At 38.4% G+C, this 25,804-nt stretch overlaps 1 protein-coding gene across 1 annotated transcript in view; it reads left to right on the top strand.

The window, feature by feature from the left end:
• The window catches only part of LOC101738384 (uncharacterized), a 199,715-nt gene that overhangs the window by 83,791 nt on the left and 90,120 nt on the right, over positions 1–25,804 (top strand). Inside the window, exons 3-4 of the mRNA XM_021346668.3 lie at positions 17,126–17,193; positions 24,169–25,048. Of these exons, the coding sequence (XP_021202343.2) occupies positions 17,126–17,193; positions 24,169–25,048 (948 nt within the window). The remainder of the gene's footprint in view (positions 1–17,125; positions 17,194–24,168; positions 25,049–25,804) is intronic.

Here is a 25,804-nt window from a genome sequence, read left to right as displayed (position 1 = left end):
AGACTTGTAGAGCGGAAAGCTTCTTGGGGCTTTGAAATAAAGCTCGCCTCTCACGTGGATACATCAATAACGCCGTGAATGCGTCATTTGCTCCATTCAAAGTCTCGGCGAACATAGTTTAAACTGGCGCTTGACGAAGACAAATGACCGGTTTTGCGCAGCTCATCTGACACACAGAAGTCGCGAACGAAAACCCCAAAATCTACAAGCGGAAAAAAGTTTCAGTGAAGATAAAAGCGAAAAATACAAGCATTGAGATAATACTAAATGCTAATGTTTACGTGAATACTTTTAGTCTCAGATACAGAGGCCCCTTTGTATTACGTATATCGGTAACTATCAGTGGAATAAAAGGTATAGGGAATTTCTAAGGACGTATTTATTAAACTTTTTGGTACTTTATATGTAAGCCATACTTTGGTATATTTAAGCCTTTTTTTTATTTGTTCCTTAATGGGTTAATTAATTGAGAAAGCCGATAGAGCCTGTGTAATATAACTTATGTTAACAAAATGTGATTAAATTATATAAGTAGTCGTCGTGGCGACAAGGACATATCAGATTTTTTGGCCTAAACTAAGAGACTATTCACAATATTTTTTTATGTTTTGACATTATTGATTTCAATTCTTTGATACAATTATGAATTTTTGCGTTTGTCACTTCTGTTCACGATGAACACAAATGTATGAATATGAATCTGTTTCCTATACTTACAAATATTCTATTTATAACATTATTTTAATATTTATCACGCGCCTTTCCATCCATAGTTATCAAAATGTTTCGATTCATTTGAGATTTAGACGCCGTAACTCAAGATATACTTAGTATCAACATTCAAATCAGTTGGCTTGAGCTTTAATTACAGTATAGGAAAAGTCACACGCCCACAAAAAAATCATATCAACAATATCTAATTCAAATGTTAGCTGAACATTACGCCTGTGTGTGAGAAAGCCACGGTGAATCAATGTCATTCGTAATTACCGAACGACCGTATTGAACGAGAGGAAATCCGGTTCCACGATGATCGATAACCGATCCGATGTCGAGAACACAGTAAGTTAACGACAATTAACAACTTAGTTTGACGAGTTAAAGCATTTGCACTTGTGGGGTACATGGTACTGAATTTAAAGTCTGGTGGAGTCGGGCAAGTTAATTCCTAATTTCAACAATACTTTTTTAAACAGTCTTATTCTAAAATATCGTGCATTTCTTTATTTAATAAGATAATTAATTATTGAATAGTATTTTTTTTGGAACGAGGCTCCACGATGCGGAGGGGTGCCCTGAGCGGGAAAAAACGTCCGTAACGTAAGATTTTCATTAGTAATGCACATAAAGTACAAAAAATAACATATTTTTTATTATTCATTGACCACGATCTCAGAGCGTTCGTTTGCGCAATACACTAATCCTTATGCAAACAACCGTGAATGAAGTGTACCATAATAAGATCGTACGTTACCGAATGACCATGGGTTGTTGCGAAACCTCCAATTTTATTTTCTTTATACCTCGAATAAAACTTAAAATTAATATTTTTATAATAAGGAACTTGGTTCCTGTCCGGTGTCTCACGACACCACACATTTTTTTTTGTATATTTGTTGCTCAGAAACTCTCGTACGAATCTCGAATGAGAGCGAAATGCAAAAGTGCCCTCTCTTACATCTTATCACCTGTTATTGAATAATGGTACCCTCACGGAAGTCGAGCATCGCCAGTCGTGACTCGTCGCTGCCAATATTCGCAGTCACGGCATTCTATAACGACCATTCCCGACTTTTTCACCAACACACAGTTTGCCTCAAGGAGATATGGGGAGATATGAACTTCAAATAGCCCTGATCGTTATAATGAGCTGAGTTAGCTGCTTGGCCATCCTCGGAAACAGTGAGGCCCTACAATGTTGGGTAGAAGCCGACCAAATGCGCCAGTCCTCCTTTAGCAGCCGTTGTAACTATACTGAGACCTTAGAACTGATATCTCAAGGTGGGTGGGCCCATTTACGTCGTAGATGTCTATGGGCTCCAGTAACCATTTATCATTAAAAAAAAACACTCTCCCTCTCGTGGGTCACCAGATCAATAACCAATCAATACGGCGCATTTTTAATTCTATTTTCGAATCTGTTGTTAACACTTTCTAAAGCCTCTGGCCTAAAACGGTTTTAAAAACATAAAAAGAAGCCAACACACTATTATCAATAATTAGGAGGCTCTACAAATCACAGGCTCTATCTAGTAAGCAGGCCTTGTACATTTTTATGTGTTGATACCAGGTATTACCAAAACTTACAATTTTATAGCTCCATTAAATAGGACTTAAAGAGCCAAAGCCAATGCCGAAATAATAGTAAACTAAAGTAAACAGAAGGCGATATTCCTTTACTAAATAAAATAAACATCGGCACACCGTCACTTGGCTTAATACAAACAAGAGTTTACGAAACTATGGATTTGTCTTTCTTTTACGCATATCACACGAAGTAAAATTTTCATACGTTTTCTTTAAATCAGGAATCATTGACTCTACAACCGATCTTCGCATCATGCATTCGATATAATTAATAATCGAATAAAGCCAAAGAAATTCACGGTACTTTTATTTTATTTTCTTTCTTAGATGTGTGGACGAGCTCACAGCCCACTTAGTGTTAAGTAGTTACCGCAGTCCATAGCCATCTACAACGAAAATGCCGTCACCCACCTTGAGACATGAGTTCTAAGGTTTCAATTTTACAGTATAACGGCTGCACCTTGCAATTTATAATTCTGCAATTTATAATTCTGCTGGCTAATATATCTTTGACCATAAAGAGTATGAGAGAGAATAAAAAAAATAGCAGAATAAATAAATTTAATTTTAAAGTAAATCTCTGTTATCGAAACATTATACACGATATTTCCATAAGTTGCTCTTAATCTTAATTTTCTGAATAAATTTAATGAATTCCACTTAGGTATACATCAAACAAACATCAATTTACCAATCACGAGCACTTCTAAAACAATCGTTACGAGTCAATTGAGACAGAAAAACAAAACAAAGGAATAATCGAAAAACAAAAAAAACAAAATTCTCGCTCTAAAACCGAACGGCTCCAAATACTTCACGATTCAATAATTCGTTTGAAAACGCTCTGATTTATACCTGATTCGAGTCACGGACAAGAAATAATTGATGGGCTCGACCTACCTACCTAGGTTCTTAGCATAATGCCAACTTGTTCGGAAATATCGATTGGGAAACTTTTGCTGATTTGTGGAGCGGTTTGAAAAAAAAAACTTCCATTAAATTTGAATGAACTGGATGTGGTTTCATTAGAACAGCATATATTTTGTATGCAAAACTAGTATGGTATTTACTGGTGGTGGTCTTGTGAGTTCGCACGGGTAGGTACCACCACCCTGCCTATTTCTGCCGTAAAGCAATAATGCGTTTCGGTTTGATGGGCAGATCAGCCGTTGTAACTTTGCTGAGACCTTAGAACTCATATCTCAAGGTGGGTTGCAACAGTTACGTTAGATGTCTATGGGCTCCGGTAACGACTTAGCACCAGGTGGGCTGTGAGGTCGTCCACCCAACTTAACAATAAAAAAATCATGAATGTTTGCCCGACGGGAAAAACAAACCCTCGGTGTAACAGTCAACAGCGCTAATTACTGCACCACCAAATCATCATGTAAACATAGCAGAGCAGCAGCACAGCAGTAAACAATATACAAACAGTAAGCACGGACTCGAATTCAATATTTGAAAAAAAAAAACATATTTTTATACAGCATTAAATAACCATGAATAAAAATTACCGATATGATTATAAACTGGTATCGAGGGAGAAACGAAAAAAGAATTTTTCTTTTCCACATTTTTCGATTCAACGTAACGAGGGATTAAGGAAATCTGAGTACGTTGGCAACACGTGGTCGGAATTGCGAAGAAATTCTTTGGGTTTTTGTATGTAAAAAAAAAAGCGGCTGGCTTATAACAGATTAGAATAATAATTGTATTTCATTTCTTTCGTAACAAAGGAACTGCATTCAAATTCGTACATTTAAATTGCAATAAATAGGATAACGAACTAATGTATTATCTGGTGTTAAATGGTAACCTAAATTGCGTAAGGAAAACTGGAGGATTAGGAAGGATACTACAGGATTAGGAGGAACACTGGAGAAGGATAAAGAACACTAATTATCCGGTCACCGCCCTCGTCAAACCCGTCGCTTGCGACGAAGGGCTTGACGAGCGAATTAACCCATAGACACAGCCCACTGATTCTCAGTGGGTGCGATAGATACCGCCAAGCACTGCTCTTGCTACTGTTAGCAACGTCGTCAGGTTTGAGCTACGCTGAAATGGCCTCTCAAGACCATCAGCTTATGTAGGAAAAAAAACGAAATATTTTATTAATTTGTACTTTTCTGTCTTCACGAAGTTCTCATCATGAGGAATGGTGATATCAACCAACACTGCTCGACGCGCAGACCGATCTATTATCATAATGTCAGGCTTATTGGCATTACTATTATTTATTGTTATTGTTATATTGATTATTATTACCACACTAGATCTATAACTCAGATTATAGCTAGTATTATTGCATTAACAGATTCTAAAGTAATTAAAACTCATGGTCGGTGTTCAAATTATTTTATAATAAAGTCTTGAAAACACCTTTGTGGAAACAGAACAAAGCTGAGCTGTATTATAACGCTATTATACCCAGAGAAACCTTTACACGATTAATCTTTTGTTGCCCCCGGGGCAGTTTCAAACGATTTGACGTTTAATAACGATACAGATAAGGCCCATTCCACAATGAGAAATTACGTCAGGATATCGAAGCGGGGGGAAATGAAATAATAAATGAAATGTCACTATGACATTAACCTCTATTATTCTGTCTTGTTTTTATATTTATTTCTTTATTTTCCGAAGCTGCCATGTATTTTTTTTATTGCTTAGATGGTTGGACGAGCTCACAGCCCACCTGGTATTAAGTGGTTACTGGAGCCCATAGACATCTACAACGTAAATGCGCCACCCACCTTGAGATAAGTTCTAAGGTCTCAGTATAGTTCAACGGCTGCACCACCCTTCAAACGGAAACGCATTACTGCTTCACGGCAGGGTGGTGGTACCTACCCGTGCGGACTCACAAGAGGTCCTACTACCAGTAAATGTATACGTCAAGCACGAAAATCTATCTAACTCGTATTGTAAATGTATCGAGTCCTCGTTACGATAACGGATCATTACATAAGATGGTTTACTTTAGACATTTACATTACCGTATGTCAAAACAATTTTCGTGCTCTCGATTATAAGTATAAGTTTCGAGAACGCGACAATTCGATTGCGAAACGAAAGTAAGTAAATTCATTCGTGCTGCTGAAATTAATTCTTTTGACGGGCGGTAGGAGCGCTGTATAGGTCCTATATATTTTTTCTCTTTTTAAGCTATTGCATAGCTTCTATCGCGGTCCTTGAGCGCGGTGACTGAATCAAGAAATTCCGTAACGAAAATAACCTGACACCCCCACTGCGCCTACTATGTAGCTCGCGTTCAACATATTCACACGTTGCGCTTGTGTAGTATTTGTGAATAAGCGCGCGGCGTGACGCCACACTGCATGCGCATCATGAAAAGTCTATCAGTCATCATGAAAAGTCTCTCGCGCGGTCTAGGTTATGAGTGTGAAGGGGACAGTTAATGTTTTGCTTTTGTTAATGTTTATAAATATAGCGTGGTCTTATTTTATTGTTGCTTTAATATTAAATTATTATTATCGATTTATAATTGCATAAGTTGATAAAAAATGCTATGCAATAGCTTTACCGCGGCAGTCTCCGAGTGCCACACGTGTTTTTTTTTTCTACCTATGCTGATAGCCTTGAGAGGCTATATCAGCTTTACCCTAGCGTGTAAGTAAGCTCTCGAGGCTCAAACCGGGAGTGTTGCTAACACTGGCCCTAACAAGAGCAGTGCTTCGCAGAATCTAACACCGTAATGTGTTCGATATTCGATTTTTAAAACACGTCAAATACATTTATAATAACTAGAGGTCCCGCAGTAGTCGAAATTCGATTATAATTAATTGGAATTGTAAGTTTGTACACTATTATGATTGTATTTTATACTTCTATAATCACAAATTTCGCCAAGACTACACTATAAAAATATTAACAAAGACAAACAATATTAAATCTATTCTCAATTTGACAACAGACGCCAAGAACAAAGGTTGACAATAAATAGTATGCATGCGTGTGTGCGTCAAATACATGGTATGTAGTGTGTGTAATGTTTTCTTTATTGATTTAATGTATCTTTTAGGCATTATTTTGAAAAAATATTAGCATTGTGCACTTCTTCTCTATATTCTCTATAAGTGTGGAAAATTTCATACTCCTCCGTCCGCGCAATTTTAGTAAAAAGGGATACAAAGTTTTTGCTTCACGTATTAATATATAGATTGCGTTATTCAAATAAACATCGACATTTCTTTGGTACGTAGACACCTCCAAATATATTATACCGAAGTTGGGTGCTCAGCTTCAAACGGAAGCAGTAAACAGAATTACCCATAAAATGTTTAATAGGGCATATTGAAGGCTTAAACACGTCACTAAGGTACCATTCATAAATATTATAATGTTTGGAATCATTTCGTGGTGTAAAATGTTTACTAGGTACATGTGCTAGTTTTGAAATGTCGCTTTGTTCGTTTGAGTGAGAATTTTATGGTAATTACAATAGATAATATAATATATACACTGCTAAATCCCTTACAATTTTTAGCCTTAGTAAGCACGTAACTAAATAAATTAGTGGTCGCCCGAAGGTCGAAATTCGACTGTGATTAATTTAAATTAAAAGTTTGAATATTATTAAGGGTCTAATAATATTAAAGACAAACAATATTAATATATTCTCTGTTTGACCACAGACTAACAATAAACAAAAGCAAAAGAGTGTGTGTGTGTGTGTGTGTGTCAAATACATGGTAGTGTATGTAATGTTCTTTTTTCTCTTGATTTAAAATTTTTTTATGCACAATTTGAAAAAAAATCTCCAAGCTGCACTCCTCTACATTCCTTATACGTGTGGTAAATTTTATACTCCTCCGTCTGCGCAATTTTCGTAAAAAGGGGTACAAAGTTTTTGCTTCACGTATTAATTAATACTAAAGGTCCCGCAGTAGTCGAAATTCGACTAAAATTAATTGGAATTTGTACACTATTATGATTGCATTTTATACTTCTATAATCACAAATTTCGCCAAGACTACACTACAAAAAATATTAACAAAGACAAACAATATTTAATCTATTCCCAATTTTGACCACAGACATCAAGAACATAAGTTTGACAATAAATAGTATGCATGCGTGTGTGCGTCAAAAACATGGTATGTGGTGTGTGTAATGTTTTCTTTATTGATTTAATGTATCTTTTATGCATTATTTAAAAAATATATTAGCATTGTGCACTTCTTCTCTATATTCTCTATAAGTGTGGAAAATTTCATACTCCTCCGTCCGCGCCATTTTCGTAAAAAGGGATACAAAGTTTTTGCTTCACGTATTAATATATAGATATAGATAAAGGTAAGTGTAAATTAAGGCCCCTATAATAGTAAACTTGTCTTAAGAAACTCTTCATTTCGCACGAATCTATCGCCGAACATTATTTTACTGCGAAAGATCAGATTTGCACTGACGACTACTTCAAAAAGCTCAGACATAATTATACAAGTGCCTAAACAAGTGTTCAGAATTCAAGCTTACAGAGCAAAAACATGCGCTAGTGTCTTTTTTATCTCTCTGTTCGATTTGACCGCAGAAAAGTTTAGAACTGGTCACGCATATTTAGGTGAACTCTTAAATTTTCTATAACATTACATTCACCCAGTGGACTTATTGCCTCAGATATTAAACCAAAGACTTAAATTTTTTGTGTTTTTTTCTTACTTATGTAATAGCTTCAAAAGATTATTCTAGCTTCACCTGAAATGTGGGCGAGCTCACAGGGTTCCGCCTTGCGACTGTGCTGACACTAGTCCTATCAACAGCGGCGTTTCGCTGAATCTACCACCGGATCGAAATCGCGATCCACTGAGAAGATCGGGCGAGAAACTTAGTCGGCTATTTAGTTACACGTGCCCAAATTCAAAATTGTAATCTCTCGCTTCAGAAAGCATGCTTGCTATCAATGCCTTCCAAATCGGAACATTTACAATAGATTCATTTTCCATATCGGCAATACTGTTCCATAATAGAAATTCCGAACGCTCGAATTCGAATAGTCTAAAGGAAAATCTTTGATTAAGTGCCCTTAACGGAAGACCGTACATTCACTACGCATTGGAAAGTTTTGTTGAAATTAGTAATTAATTATCAATTTCAGTTTGCATTTTCAGGCCAAGAAATACCGCTACCAGCAGTTCCAACGTCTTGATCATATAACAGTTTTCATAAACAAAAAGACATCTATTTCATCAACGTCTCATAAGCCTGACCGACACGATCAGAATTGTGTCTCTAAAAAAGAACAAATTCATCAAATCATTTGTTTTACCTTAAATACCGTAATAACATACTTTTGAATATCGAACCATGTTGTCTTTACCACTACACGATTTCACAATTTTCGACAACGAACACTAAAGCCTAATTAAAATAAATGGTATCGCCCGGTTAACCGTATCACTGACGCCTGAAACGGTAATGTAAGGAAAATGACCCCTTAAGTTTCTCGAAGGTGGTAATTAGACACAAGCTACGATAAAATCGTATTCGGTTTGACACATTGAATAATTTATAGAGCGCTAAATGACCATCGCGAGCGCCCCTCGTGCACTAAAGAAATCGATACCCATAGGTTGCGGTAAGTCATGCTGCGTTTACATCGAATTGCTTACTGGAGGTTAGTAGTGCCGTGAGCTAGAACTTAGAGTTGATACTGGAGTAGTGCTAGTTTTTATTATAAACTAGCCGAGGATAGCCCCCCGAGGAAAACGTCACTGCACAATGCGAAGGGTCCATTAGTATTGCACCCGCGTACAAACCTTCGACAAAACCGAATGTCGATGGCTTTTATTCAACACTAGCTGACCTGGCAGACTTTGTAGTACCTCAATCGATAAATAAAAGATCTAAACTTTTGTATAAAATAAACTTAAAAAAACAAAAGGAATCCGTCCGACAGGGGACGACACATGAAAGGAAAAACAAAATTGTTTGTTTTTATATAATTCCGAGCATTTTCATATTTATTCAGCTTTTAAACCTTTTCTGGACTTCCACAAATAATTCAAGACCAAAATCAGTCCAGCCGTTCTCAAGTTTTAGCGAGACTAAGGAACAGCAATTAATTTTTATATATACCTATATAGATAGATAGATGATCAGATCGGTAGATCAGCGCACGGTCTATGCGGTATAAAGTACTAGAGCCCACAAATCCATCTATCCGCTAACACAATTATTAAATGCCTATTGCTCTAGAAGATCTCGTGAACCAAGCTCCATGCGCTGGGCTGATCAGGTGAAAATCCTTACCAAAACCCCACTTGACGAGTTTGTGCGCTAAGCTTCATTTCACGAAGTATGGGGAACAGCTGTCAAGGCTTTAAATAAACAAGGATTCCACATGACCACGATTGCTCTGTCAAGAATAGCCGACTATGATGATGATGATGATTACTCTAGGATTAGAAGGCATATAGTGACTGGCAACTGTACTCAGTACTCGTCAAAGAATTCAACATAAAACCTGATCCGTACATCAGCCCGTAAGTTTCTCACCGGTTCTTCTCTGCAGATCGCGATTCAGCTGCCCTTGAGCTGTTAGCTCTCCTTCGGAGGTGCTTGGACAGCTGTTAGCAAATCCCACTACTAATGGCCGAGCTCGCGTTCGCCCACCTGTCCTAGTGAAACTCGAAAGGCCTCCGGGCCAAACATTCCACCCCAAAAAAAAAGAAATTTTTTTTTGATTTAATATTATTATAGTTTTGGCAACGGAAATATTATTATAACGCATAAATTATACCAAACCGCATGAGTGAGCCGCGACCGGAATAGGCAGAAAAGTGGCATTTACCCGCCACTCTATACATTTTAACCTTATGCCATTTTATTCTAAAGACCTTCGACCGCATAATCAAAGCGGCGGTATTGCCATGGTGATGTCTATGCACCGGTGGCCACATTGTGCGGTATATCTTTGTGTAAAGCAATCAAAAATCATTATTATTTTTACTTTTTTTTTAATTGCTTAGGTCGGTGGACGAGCTCACAGCCCACCTGGTGTTAAGTGGTTACCGGAGCCCATAGACATCTACAACGTAATACTTGAGATATAAGTTCTAAGCTCTCAAGTATAGTTACAACAGCTGTCCCACCCTTCAAACCGAAACGCATTACTGCTTCACGGCAGAAATAGGCGGGGTGGTGGTACCTACTCGTGCGGACTCACAAGAGGTCCTACCACCAGTAAAAACAACCTCCTATAAAATATTAAGTCGTAAAAACATATCCACGCTATAGTACATTTAATGTGTGTACTAATTACTAATTTGAACGCTTGTATTCTATAAAGCACGCTCGTAGAAGATCGCAAATCGAATCGAACTACAGAGCAATTTCGAATTATAATTACATTTACTAGAGAACCCGCAGTAGTCGAAATTCGACTATAATTAATTAGAATTGTATAAAAAGTTTATACACTATTATGATTGTATTTTATACTTCTATAATCACAAATTTCACCAGGGTTACACTATAAGAAAATATTAATAAAAACAAACAATATTTAATCTATTTTTAATTTAACCTAAAAACGTCAAAAACAAAAGTTTGACAATAAATAGTATGCATGCGTGTGTGCGTCAAATACATGGTATGTAGTATGTGTAATGTTTTCTTTATTGATTTAATGTATCTGTTATGCATTATTTCAAAAAAATATTAGCATTGTGCACTTCTCCTCTATATTCTCTATAAGTGTGGAAAATTTCATACTCCTCCGTCCGCGCAATTTTCGTAAAAAGGGATACAAAGTTTTTGCTTCACGTATTAATATATAGATACATCTCAGTTAATGTTTAAATGTATTTACTCTAGGTACTCTAAAACAAATGAAAATAAATACGAAACTAAACTATGAATGAATATACGTGGCCAAGTTAACGACTTGCTAAATAATTAGTATCATCTATTAATTTTAAAACATATTTTGTTCTTTAAATTTCAATTCCATCTATGAAATTCTAAGTTTGCCTCGGGAGAATTTTAAGGTACATTTATCAAAACATTAATCCTAAATAGCGCTCCACCTTAAATATGAATATTTATTTTGTTTGGTATTTATTTTATCTGGTCGGAAAAAGGTAAAACTAAGCTTGCAAAAGTTATGATGATTTTACACCAATAAAGCTATATGCGTTTATCAGATTCATTGTTGTTACCTTCAAAATGCACACGTGCAAGCGATACCACAGATACAATCGCACCTACCACCGAGTGTTGGGTAAAATGGATTTAGAACGATCCAGGAGTCGAAGCCCGAAATTTTTTTTTTTTTTTATAAATAAATAAATATTTACTAACAATCACGCCACGTTAACTGGTCCCGTGATAAGCTCGTATAGAACTTGTGTTACAGGTACCAGATAACGGAAATAAATGTAAGATTTTTATTATACACATACATATATTTAATATACATCCATAACCCTGGAAAAGACATTTATATTTATCATACAAATATCTTTCCTTGGCGGGATTCGAACCCGCGACCCCCTTGCGTAGTGACCATGTCACTTACCACTACACCAGACGGCCGTTAAATGGAGTGGTAATGCGTCCGAGCAGCTGGACACGAGACCAAGTGGATGCGGATCACGAGAAAATGTCTCAGGCGGGCGCATCATGATGCCCAGCAATGAGGAAACGATTAGAAGAGTACGAAGATACCACCGAAGATCCTTTTCAAAAGCCCGCTCGAGGAAAAACATGCTATAGTACTTAGGAAATACTTTGGAGGGTAGTTCATTCCAAAGATAGTACATACGTAACGAAAGAGATGTCTTAAATCGTACAAGAAGAATACACTTTCCTCCAGTCATACTACAGATGTACAGTTAACGGAAACCTCTCAAATAATTGCTCATGAATGCACTGCCAGCAAGGCGACTTTATTGGTCGCTAGGAACGCAATCCCGAAATCGAAGACAGGTTTTGGTTCCTGATGTGAAAACATTTTTGAATCTCATTTACTTCACGCAACGCTCCAGCGCTGAAACCATATTTCCTTCATCATCGGAACCAGTACTATTAGCTATTACTAAGCAATTGCTATAACTATATATTTATTATAATGTGTATGATGAAAATATACCATATTTCTTAATAACACTGGTTTACTGGTGGTAGGACCTCTTGTGAGTCCGCGCGGGTAGGTACCACCACCCTGCCTATTTCTGCCATGAAGCAGTAATGCGTTTCGGTTTGAAGAGTGGGGCAGCCGTTGTAACTATAGTTGGGACCTTAGAACTTATATCTCAAGGTGGGTGGCGCATTTACGTTGTGGATGTCTATGGGCTCCGGTAACCACTTAACACCAGGTGGGCTGTGAGCTCGTCCACCCATCAAAGCAATAAAAAACCATATCGGTCAGAATTAAAAAAAAAAACATTTGGACTGAACGAAAACAGAACACGTTCGTAAATGTCCCCCATTTGCAGTCCGTTATGTTGTTGTTGACAAAAAAAGCTAATAAATTATAAAAAAAAAAACAAAATAACGAAAGCTTTTTTAAAAGTAATCTTCTGTACTCTAATTTATTTCACTGTCATCAACCCGAAAACATTGTTATCAACGATAAACAAAAAGAAAACAATATAACTCCCAGTATCGTTACCAATGAACTCGTAAAGCAAGACAGCCCCGGGCACAATCGTGCATTCGTTCGGTTTAATGTCGACATTTGTTTGAGAAACGACAAAGTCGAGACCAAACCAAACAAAGCAACGTAAATAACGTACTATAATGTAATTTTAGCAGAAATTCTAAACTGTTATGACTGTTCGTAGGATTGGATAAGCGCGCCCATATAACTAACTTTGCAACGATAATTTTGAACGAATTTTTTTGAACAACAACAAAATTTTGTGCAACTGTTTTGAAATATGTGTATTTCTTACAATGAACTTACTTAATGACAACGAATTTTGCCACATCCATTGGCAAAGTAACTAAAAAAAACCCGCAAGTTAGCTTGGTACTCTAAAATATTAATGGTAATTGTTGATTTGGCAATGGTTGATAAGAAAATACTGACGGAATGGTTTCATTTTTCAATTATCGCAATTATCGTTGCTATAAATAATTGACACCATATTCACTTTTCACTGAACTTCATACTTGACGAAAACATGTAGGTAAATGTATTATTGTATAGCAGCTGTCCATGCGGATGCATCGCTCACTCAAGTAGGAGAGAGACAGATGTCGAACGCTGCCGAACGCGGAGGCCGATTGTGCCTCTTTGTCGCTCATTGCGCGCTCTCGCTTGCACTTCAAGCCTTAAATGGAACGCCTCAGAGCGAGGTAACGCCGCATGAGTCATGTTTTTTCATGCGTGCAGCCGGCTCCATCGAATTATAAGACGTTTTCACGTCAAAACTTAATCCGAATTGACATACATTGACAAGGGCATTGTTTTATATTCCTTGTGAGATTTCGCATAATAGTGTAAAAACGCGATAGATAGAGTTTCATTATTTCCTCGTTCGTTTTGATAAATTTTTATTATTTTTGTTATCTTTATTGCTCATTCGCTGGTATTCGATTTTGAAACTTTGAATTAGATACTATGTCAGTACAATTTTCTATTGCTTTAATTTGCTTACTTTAATTTAATTTATAGCCGACTTAACCTAATAGGTTCTAATAAAGAATAAAAAAGAAAAAAAATAATATTCAAATCAAACTATAAAAAAGCTTTCAGTTTATTAAAATAATCTAGTAAGAGTCATTGTATGCCAGTGTGATTTAGTCCCTATTTTTATTTATCATATAAATTGTTTAAGTTTATTAAAGTTTCAAACGTTGTTTTTAAATTTATACAAAGCATTTGTTTTAGTAAAAAAATAATTTTGAAGACGCTTTTGAAGAAGAAATATTATTTAACTAAAGTTTTTTTTTTGTGTAGCAAAGGACTCCGGCTATGTTTTGACTCACCTTAAGTTATTCTTTGAGCCCATAGCCTTATTGATGACGTCGAATTCGTACAATTCGGACTAATTTCCAGTATTTAAAATGGAAAGAAGACTTGTTTCGCGACATAAATAGGCAGGTTGGCGATATCTGTCCGAATCAGCTGACAATACTCATTAAGCTCCGTAAAAGCGATATTGTTCTACTAAACACAGTAACGAAATCAAAGAAATCGTCGTGGCCTAAAGGATAAGACGTCCGGTGCAATCGTATCTAGCGACGCACCGGTGTTCGAATCCCGCAGGCGGGTACCAATTTTTCTAATTAAATGTGTACTTAACAAATGTTCACTTCCACGATTGACTTCCACGGTGAAGAAATAATATCGTGTAATAAAAATCAAACCCGTAAAATTATAATTTGCGTAATTACTGGTGGTAGGACCTCTTGTGAGTCCGCCCGGGTAGGTACCACCACACTGCCTATTTCTGCCGTGCAGCAGTAATGCGATTCGGTTTGAAGGGCAGGGCAGCCGTTGTAAATATACTGAGATCTTAGAACTTATATCTCAAGGTAGGTTGCGCATTTACGTTGTAGATGTCAGTGGACTCCAGTAACCACTTAACACCAGGTGGGCTGTGAGGTCGTCCACCCATCTAAGCAATATATAAATAAAAAAACGAAATGATAAATCGGTCATCAAAAAAAAAAGCTTAGAATATTGCAGCCCTAAATTTTTATAACTAGCTAGTATCGAAACCGCTTCAAAGGCAGCACATAAGTCAAGGTCGCCGCTTTCCATACGCTACGCTACGTAAATCACTAGTGCCCTGATAAGCACGGTCGTTGATTGATTAGTTTTCTACTCTTTTCGTTTTTTCTTTGCCTTTTCACTAAATAAAATGAATACCAAATTCTTTGTACCTTTCTTTTGCTTAGATCAATTTTTGGAGTTTACTCCTTTAGAATCGATTTACATATATAGGCCCGGGGTATGAAAATTATGGGGACCAAAATCGTACTAGCATGTCACACGAAATGCGTTATGCGCCTGATTGCGCATGCCACACGAAATGCGCGCCGGGCTGCTGCGCCGGCAGTCCGCCACAAAGCCTCGTACTGATCGCGCGTTTCTCTCATTATTGTATTTTCATATATTTGTTAGTCGTTTGTTTTGTGTCTCGTTAATTTGTTAATAATCTGTAGTGTATCGTGTTGTCGTAATATAGAACTATTTCTCGTATTGTTTCGTTTAATTTTTTATATCCAGTAAACTCCAGTCGTGCGTCGGAGCGGACACACACACTTTTTTTTTGATAGTAGTTTTGACGCCTACATATTACGAGGAAGGCGAAATAAATTCTACATTAACTTATACACCATTGCTTTATTGTGGTATGATATTTTACTAGACAATGTCTGAGCCCGTAGAAATCATAGCGTGAATATCGCCACCTGCCTTGACACCTGATGTGTCTACGTTTTAATGGCTTAGTAATTACAAACATTACAATGTTTGCGGGTTTTGATAATTATTAAACGATATTATTTTCTTTATGGGCTTTTATTTTATACCATTCTCCCAACAATACAAAACTAAATCCCGTTCTCACGTTCATATTAAAACGATATTAAAAAAAAGTGTGTGTGTCCGCTCCGACGCACGACTGGAGTTTACTGGATATAAAAAATTAAACGAAACAATACGAGAAATAGTTCTATATTACGACAACACGATACACTACAGATTATTAACAAATTAACGAGACACAAAACAAACGACTAACAAATATATGAAAATACAATAATGAGAGAAACGCGCGATCAGTACGAGGCTTTGTGGCGGACTGCCGGCGCAGCAGCCCGGCGTCACCTGCGATAACGCATTTCGTGTGACATGCGCAATCAGGCGCATAACGCATTTCGTGTGACATGCTAGTACGATTTTGGTCCCCATAATTTTCATACCCCGGGCCTATATATGTAAATCGATTCTAAAGGAGTAAACTCCAAAAATTAGAGAAATGAAATTTCCCTTTGAATTTAAGTGAGTACCGGTTTGCGCGTAGGATCCACAGCCTCTCCTGTTATAAGCGGTAACATAAGCATTTGGACACGAAAAAATGAAATTTACAACCACACTCACATCTCTTCCATGTGTATTGTTCCAAGTAAGAGTATTCTGGTCCTAATAGTGAAATAACTAGTCCAACTGAGAATTCAACCCTCATTTGTCATAACGTTCACGAATGTCGTGTCTATAAGCTCCAATAGTAGCTTAACACAAGGAGAAATGTGCCAGTCGTTCTCGTCGAACCCGTCGCTGGCGACGAAGAGGTCGACGAGTGAATTTACCCATAGACACAGCCCACTGAGTTTCTCGCCGGATCTTCTCAGTGGGTCGCGTTTCCGATCCGGTGGTCGATTCTGCGAAGCACTGCTCTTGCTAGGACCAGTGCTAGCCACACTTCCGGTTTAAGCCCGTCAGCTTACCTACACGTCAAAGAGAAGCTGAAATAGCCTCTCAAAGCTACCAGCATAGGTAGGAAAAGAAAAAAAAAGTGAGCTAGTCGAATTCGACTTTTTGTCTTCAATTGACGAAAAAAAAAAGTATTTTTAGGTAATGTTACTTTTTTCTTTCATACGTAGGATTGACATAGTTCGTTTGGTGTTAAATGAATAACGGAGCCCATAGTCATCAATTAATGCCGCCACCTACTTTGAGATATGAGTTCTATATTGCAGAACCCTAAAACAATAAAATATATGTATGTAGTATAGTGCAGATAAGAAAATTACGACCTCCCAGCTAGATACTCCCTAAGGACAATGGATGAAGGTCCGTGTAGTAAGTCTATTAATATGTTCTCTTTCTTTGTTTCAGATTACGCTATAGAAAGACGACGAGTGCCACCATATACCAAGTGTTCTTTACTAAAATATTAAGATTAGGTAAGTTTCACGCAATGTTTTAAAGTTGGTAAAGTTATTTCAGTCGCCTTTTCCTCCCTAACAATTCGCTGGTAGTCTAACAGGCTAAACCAGCTTGTCGTGGACAGGTAGTTAAGCTCACGGGCTCATCCCGAGAGAATTTGCTAGCCCTATCAGGAAGAGCAGGGTTTCGCAGAATCTACCACCGGATCAGAATCGCGACCCACTGAGAAGATCCGGCGAGAAACTCAGTAGGTAAATTTCTGTCGCCAAACATTCGTCGTCCGTTTTCAAGAGTGAAACGCTTTTTATATATTACAATTGAAACTTTTAATTAGAAAACGCAAGCTGGGTTTTCCATTACAACGACTGTGGGCTCCAATAACCACTTAGCACTAAGAGCGCCGTCATTACTGCTCAACTAGAACACAAAAAATAGATAGCTAAGAAAGTAATTCTGCACACTAAGCTCGTACATGCGTAGAGATCCCACTAGCCCGTATTAACTGTAGCAATAAAGATAAGCTGACACGTTCGGTATTTTTCAGCATTTTCGCTCATTCGTCTAACTGTGTAGACTGGGAGCCAGAAATGTTTCAAAGTAAGTGCTGTATTGATGGGACTTCGCAGCTTATTCTTAATATATTTTTTCTGAGGATAACCAAATTTTGAAGATTTCCATATTTTCTAGATATACGCACAAATTTCTTTCAACAGAGATGTAACTTTAGCTCATAAAAACTACCGTTGTGTGGTAATATTTCGTTTAGTTTTTTTTTTATACATACTCTGAAAAATAATTCCTAATTCTTCCTAAATTTAAATCTATGATACTAAAAAAACATATTTTTAGTAATTCCAACCTCCTGTGCTTCACAGATGTCTACATCTGTAATATCTACATCGTATAGCTTCCCTTAAAAACATTCACGTAAGTGTCTAAACGGCTAGTACGCGAACATCAACCGAACTACTTTAGGACTAGAGTAGTAGACAATAAGGTCGAATATAGCTTGCAAATCGATATTCAGTTACGTAACCCAACATAAAAAGGTAATTTACTATGACAGCATTCATACGCTCTCTGGAGGGCTCTTGGGTAACTTGTTTACATTTGTTACGTTTATGTTTACGGCCGTTTAATATAGTAAACAAAATTGTGCAAGTCATCTGTACTTGACCGGTTAGGGAACTATTTTATTGCAGGTCGCGTTTTTTTTCTCAGCTTACTTGCTGATTCCAGCTACGCGCAGACGGGTAGGTGAGCTCACGGGCTCATCCTGAGAGAATTTTCTAACACCAGTCCTAGCAAAAGCAGTGCTTCGTAGAATCTACCACCGGATCTTTGGTTGCATTGAGAAGATCCGGCGAGAAACTCAGTAGGCACATTCTGAGTGCACACGAGTAGGTCCTGCTTATTTCTACTGCGAGGCAGAAATAATCAGGATTGTGGTACATCTATTCGTTCCGGTCCCAAGAGACAGCCGCTGTGTAATTGACTTGGATCTCATGTCTTAAGTTGGATTACAGCATTCTATCTTCTATGGACATTAATAATCGCTTCACACCAGATAAGAAGTAAGCTCGTCCGCACTGTTAATGTGGTAAAAACAATAATTTAAGTCACTAAGCTGGTGCAAAGTTAAATCAAATTTGACTCTTCGCCGTGTGATATGCTAAATATAATTTTAAATGTTATTTTACACGGCCAAAGTTTGACTATTGCTAAATAATTGACCAACTCCGTCGAGGCCTGAAAATTGTACAGTTTTAGTATTGAAAAGTTCTTTAAAATCACGAACACTTAAAGCTTCGCAAAACTAAACTTTGACTTCAAGTTTTTGATTTATGACAAACGATCTTGCGACCTACCGGATAATGGATATAGGATTGTTTCGTGAACTTTTGCGAGTTTACTCGATAACTCCTTTTACGGTTGGAGGCCACGTTTATTGTTTTAATATTATTATTTTAGCTGACTCGGTAGCGCAGTAGCAGCTCTGACTTTTGTGCCGAGGGTCGTGGATTCGATTCCCACATCGGGCAAGCATTCGTGTGATGAACAAGTCTGTTTGCTCTTTGTATGGATGTTTATTCTCTATAGCTATATACATGTGTCTAAGTATGTTTATCAGTCACTGGTACCCATAAGACAGGGAATTCTAATTTGGGGCTGGATGAACATGCCTGATTTATTCCCAGTTATTTATTTATTTAATTCCGTAATTTTCAACACTGTCAAGTTTTTGTGGACGCGAACAACTGAAGCGTTATTTGTCGACTACCGTCAAATTTTACGTTAAAGATACACCTTGAGGTTTGATGGTGTACTTAACTTAGGATTTCATCTTCACAAATACAAAACCCTAGGTGTTTGGTAGGCGAGCCTTTTGATATGCACGCAGCCAGCTTATAGACACCGGTTTGATATCTCCAATAACTTAAATATACCTACAGTCCTACTAATCAGAAAATCCTTGTTTAGAACAATCCATAGTACCCACATCCTAGATGTCCCTCTTATTTTGAAGCTCGCAGAGATAAAATTGCCTTTCTGTCGTGTTGGACGTGACTCGTAACATGTAAAGCATATTGCATATATGAATAAATGGATGCATACAAATTGCGTACGGGGCTTATTCATAGCGTCGATTCTTTGTTTCTGTTTTATCTCTACTATACCAAAGTTCACTAGCTTCGTAGACAAATTCACGGCCCTATTCTGTTCAGTGATTACCGAAGTCCATAGACATTACATACGTGAATACCATTACTGCCATCTGAACCCACATCATATGATTCCGTCAACAGATTAGACTAATCTAGAAGTAATAACCTAAAAAGGATTTTCATTACAAAAAAAATTAGTACGCATCCAGTTATTTTGGACGGGATTTTCTTCAACCCCAAAACAGGGATCATTCTAATTAGTACCTCAAAATTCCGAAACATCCCGAAATTGTACAAAGAAGACGCTCTCAAGAAACCTCGTTATCGCGTGTCGGTAAACTTTCCGTAAACTGTCGAGACCCGAAATTAATATAGAATGAAACATAAAACTCAAATCCGCAACGTGAGGCTGGAAAGATGACGCAAGTACTAATCTCTTGAGGGATTCAAAAGGGGGAGATGTGTTAACAAACATTGTATATTAATATCTTAGGGCTGACAACCTGTTCTTTTTAAATTCGCGACCGGCCGCAATTCGATTGCACTGAAAAATCAGCCATTGTGCTTAATGGTTTTATTCGACTAGTCTATTTCAACCGTAAATGAATCAGATCCAATGAAGACGACACGACATGATGTCGTCATGGGACCTGGGACATCGCGGACATGGGTTCCAGTATACTCTTAACATCCCCCTCCTCGTCATATTGTCACTAATGAGGATCGTGGCTTCAACGGAAACGATTTTCGACCTCATGTAGAACCTATGGGATTGGCTATGTGAATTGAATGTTTTCATTAGGCATTCTTTTTTTTTCTTTCATTATTCTATCTTCGAGCCGACGAATTGCCAATGTTATGTACGCCATTTTTGTCATGCATCCGGCCATAAATTAAATAGTTTAAGTTATTTTCAATGCTAAATGTTTGTGATGTGGCAATACTTTTTTTTAAATAAACATATATATTATCGGCCACCTGGTCTGATCAAAGTTTAGATAGATTCTTACTACCAGCGATCCATTAATACTTCTGCCGGTTGAGACAAAAAAAAAACAATATTTCCCTGATAGCGATCTCATTTTTCAAACTGACTGATGTCATTCACGTTGTCGTGTGGGCTTCGAATTCTGAACACACGCCTGTCGACTTGTTTGCCAATACACCCCTTTCTTTTGTAACTTTGAAAATATCGTACTTGTTTAGGAATCAATCTATGTATATCAGTCTACCATAGAACTTTTTCATGACAATGTGACTACATAATAACTAGTATACATTTTGATTTACTTACTGCTAAGACACTTGGTGTTAAGTGGTCGCCGAAGCGCGTAAAACTCAACCACGTTAATGCCCCCACCCATCTTGAGACATAAGAGATCTAAGTCTCAGATTTTACAGTAACACGGCTTCCCCACCCTTCAAACCGAAACGCATTACTGCTTCACGGCAGAAATAGGCAGAGTGATAGTATACCTACTCCCTATAACTCCACCGTACCACCACTAGTTTTCTACTTCTACTAATTCTACTGAACTACAACTGATATAAATTAAATGAATCCAGTAAACTGTGGGATTTAATCGCGTCAGCAAAAATCTTTTAATCTATCCATTTCTTTGGACAAGATTAACAGGCCGTACGGAATAAGTCTTGAAAGCATAGTGCCGCTGATCCATAACTGTACGCTCCGGATTGCTCAATTGGGACTCCGTGCTTTCTAGGATTGGAATAATACCTAAACCACAATCGCTTCGTATCACTACACCTTATTTATTTAAAATCAAATCGAAGTATTTGAAAACATGAAAACATTTTATTAATGTCGGCATTATTGATTCTAAGATATTGACTGTCTTGAATGAAGGGAAGGAAGTATCAGAAATAGCACAGATTTTTTTAAATGTAAGCTATTAAATATTTCTCTGATCAAGTCTTCAAGTCAGAGGCGGCTTTATCTATGGTTCAGAGTGTGGGCCACGTTCAATGAACTTGTTACATTTTGTACCTTCACTTTGACCATCCATTTTGACCATGCGCTTACTAGCGAGCACTTAAGCCACTGAGTTTCTCGCCAGATCTTCTCAGGGGATCGCGGTTCCGATTCGGTGCTAGATTCTGCGAAGCACTGCTCTCCTAAGGCTAGTGTTAACAACTTCTCTCAGGTTGAGCCCGTAAGCTCACCTACCCATTCGCGCGTATCTGAAATAGCCCCTTAGGCTACCAGCGAAGAAGTAGGGAAAAAGATCGCTAAGGTAATGATTGTACACGGGCGCTACATGGGCTAGAGATGCCTTTGCCTCAAGTCAGTCTTTTAGAGCTCAAGATATTGATATTATTTTTTTGCAATAAAAGAAAATAAGACAGAACTTTTGCAATTTATAATATGGGGGCACATAAGATATTCGAAATGAAAAGTTGCCAAAGATGGAGGGTAAATATTATTTGCGAATCACATTAAGAAATTCAACATCGCGACATTTCTGTTTTCCTTTTTAAAAAATACTTTAAAAGTTACCAAAGAGAAAATAGTCTCGAAACTCGAACTTTTTTTTTTCCTACCTATGCTGATAGCCTTGAGAGGCTATTTCAGCTTCACCCTAACGTTTGTAGGTGAGCTCACGGGGCTCAAACCAGAGAGTTGCTAACACTGACCCTAGCAAGAGCAGTGCTTCGCAGAAACTACCACCGCATCGGAAACGCGACCCACTGATAAGATCCGGCGAGAAACTCAGTGGGCTTGGTCTGTGGGTTAATTCGCTCGTCGAGCCCTTCGTCGCAAGCGACGGGTTCGACGAGGACTGTGACCGGTGCTTGTGGTGCCTAAAAGCACCGTTAATGGATCAGGAGGATCCGTAATGACGTGCTTTGGGCGACGTCGACGGTTTACCATTCGGTCTACAGGGTCGGGTATGTAGTTTCCAGCTGCCACGATGAGAGGGTTCTCATGTCGTACCGCCTTCTCAAAATGGCGCAACGATGCCGACTGTAGATACTTACTAACTGAATCGAGCTCTAGGTCATCGTGGAGATCCACGTTCCTCAGAAACCATGGCGCTCCGACGGCTATCCTGCAGAATCGGGATTGAATAACCTGAAGGGATTTCAAATGGGTGCGGGTTACGTGAGCGAACACTACGCTTGCATACGTCATGACGGGGCGTATGCAAGTTTTGTAGAGAGTTACCTTATTACGGAGGGACAGTTTGCTTCGAGTACAAAGCATTGGATAGAGTCGTCCTAGTATAAACGCGGCACGGTCGCGTACTGTTTTGATGTGGGGACGGAATATCATCACTCTGTCGAGGGTGACGCCTAGGTATTTGACCTTCACGGCCCACGGTATGGGCTGGCCAAAGAGAGTGATGGGGCTAACGGCGGAGGTGTTTGCGCGCCTATTAAGGAGTGGGATGCTCGAAGTGGTATTCGGAGGGCGACCCCTTTTGAAGAGCACCGCTGTACTTTTCGTGGAGTTTATGTCGATTCGCCACTTCCGGAACCACTGTCCCATGGTGGCTACTGCGATCTGGAGTCGCCGATGAAGCAACGACATCTTCCTACACGAGTAGTAGATAGCCGTGTCATCGGCGAAGAACGCTTGATGGGTCGCCGGAGACCGGGGTATATCACTGATATACAAACTACTCGAACATCGCACCCGAAGTTTTTTTTATATCATACGCCTCAAATTGTTTACCGATTCTTTAAACTGAAATGTACCAGTAAATTTTTTTTTGCTTGCTTCACTCTCGGATAGCCCTGAACAGTTTACGATACATGTAGGTTTAGTGCCTTAGGTAAGTGTTTCTATTCAGCCAACAATGTTTCTTAAGTACGAGGATTATGGCATACTCACGTGCAACAAGGTGAACGACATCTCTCCACTTAAAAGGAATTTATATAAGATTTGTGCTTGAAATTACTTTATTGTTGACTTAGGCGATGTTTTGATTGAAGCTTGCGCTGAGTGAGGCGTCTTATGGTCTCACGTGGATTTTTTTATTGCTTACATGGGCGGACGGGCTCATAGCCTACCTGGTGTTAAGTGGTTACTGGAACCCATAGACATCTACAAAACGTAAATGAGCCACTCACCTTGAGATATAAGTTCTAAGGTCTCAGTATAGTTACAACGGCTGCCCCACCCTTCAAACCGAAACGCATTACTGCTTCACGGCAGAAATAGGCAGGGTGGTGGTACCTACCCGTGCGAACTCACAATAAGTCCTACCATCAGTAATACTGATCGAATGTACCACCATGCTGTCTATGTTCTTTTGTAAAAGATACTGATCGAAAGTCCTTAATGGCATTATTTTGTTCCAGAATGTGCTATACGACTTCGACCAACACGTTCGGGCCGCGTCCATTCGGGACACCTGCCTCGGACTCACGGATGCCGCCTTATCATCCCTCAGCCTTCACCGAAAAACGCCTTACTCATTGAACTTCACAAACTAAACGTCCCCTGCGCGGCAGGCTTCATCCGCTTCGCACCCAATACTCCTGCTTTATGTGGAAAGCTGGAGCAGGTTCCGTATCCAAATCGAAGGTTCTTGTATCTTTCCTCGAACAAGGACCAGACTATTGAACTCCATGGCCGACCGACGTTCGCCGCGTCCTACCGTCTCGTAGATCATTGCCACGATGTTCTCTTGACTGATAGAAACGGCTCGTTCGAGGTTGGACCGACAACTAAACTTCAGTGCTCTTACCGAATCCACTTGCCTTACGGGAATCGAGTGGCCCTACGTCTCCAAATGGGTGCCGGTTCCATGGATCCCATAGAGAATGATCTATCGAATATAATCCACGAAGATCTCCAAGCGACGTGTAGAGGTATGGAACTGACACTGCAAGATGGGGAGTCAAAGTGGAGACACTGCTCCCAACCAGCAGACCCTTTGAGAAATGTCCAAATAGTGTCAGAGGAGAATTCCGTGAGACTAAATATAAGTATTTTGACCAAGAAAACTTCTTCGGCAATGTGGTTAAAAGCTTGGTGGATGGATAAAGAAGTTGAAAACATCGCAGGGCATTGCGAGTACGGTTGGGTGCTCTCGGAGGATTTTTGTATAAGCGCCGTGAGAGGAACGAAACGTGCCTGGAGACAGGCTGAGGCCGAATGCGTGAGGCTCGGCGGACACCTCGTCAGCATCAGAAATGAACGGCAGCAACAAATAATGGATCAGATGCTCATTCACGCGTAAGTATCAGAATCTTCAAATGATAGAATTTTTTCTTCTGTTCTGAACTTAAAAACAAAAAGACCGTGGACGCGCTCCGGGCATTTTATAAATAGGATTATAAATAGAAGCACTTTTCCATTTTATTTTATTGTTCCTGACGTTTCGAATACTCGAGGTTTAGGTTTCATACTTCAGTGTTTACGTTTCGTAGTACAATTTAGAGTTTGCGCACAATTTAAGAGAAATGTAAATGTCATGGAAACTTTTTATAGGAAAATAAACACATATTCATATAACAACACTTTAGGTATCTCCGACCGTTAAAACAGTAAAGGATTCCAGACTGGACGGTAAAAGTGGTTTTGATTACATTTCTGAGTCACGAAAACCCGAAGAAATCTTATATCTAATGTCTCTTCAAGTTTAAATCTAATAAAAATAAAATTAAAAAAGATATTTTCTGTTGTTATATACACAAGCAAATCTTCGAATCCCAATTAAAAAAACAAAAATTGTATTTCTTTTTGTACTTTGTGTCCAGTCATCCTTCTGTCGTTGTAATGATATTAACTCCAATTATTTGAGAAATTATTTATTGATTTGCTTATACTAACTGGTCGATGGTATGCTACAAATGACCGTATGCGGGTACGCGACGCCTTGCTAATGGCAGTAAACGAACTGACTCAGATATGAATGACTACGACGCAAAATGTATGCAATATCATGTGCGCGCTTCCCAATACACTTTTAATAACTTCGTTAGTATTTTT

The sequence above is a fragment of the Bombyx mori genome, chromosome 11, assembly GCF_030269925.1.
Source record: "Bombyx mori chromosome 11, ASM3026992v2".
Taxonomy (NCBI): domain Eukaryota; kingdom Metazoa; phylum Arthropoda; class Insecta; order Lepidoptera; family Bombycidae; genus Bombyx; species Bombyx mori.
Note: the sequence above shows the minus strand (reverse complement) of the source record. Positions and strands in the feature narration are given on the sequence as shown.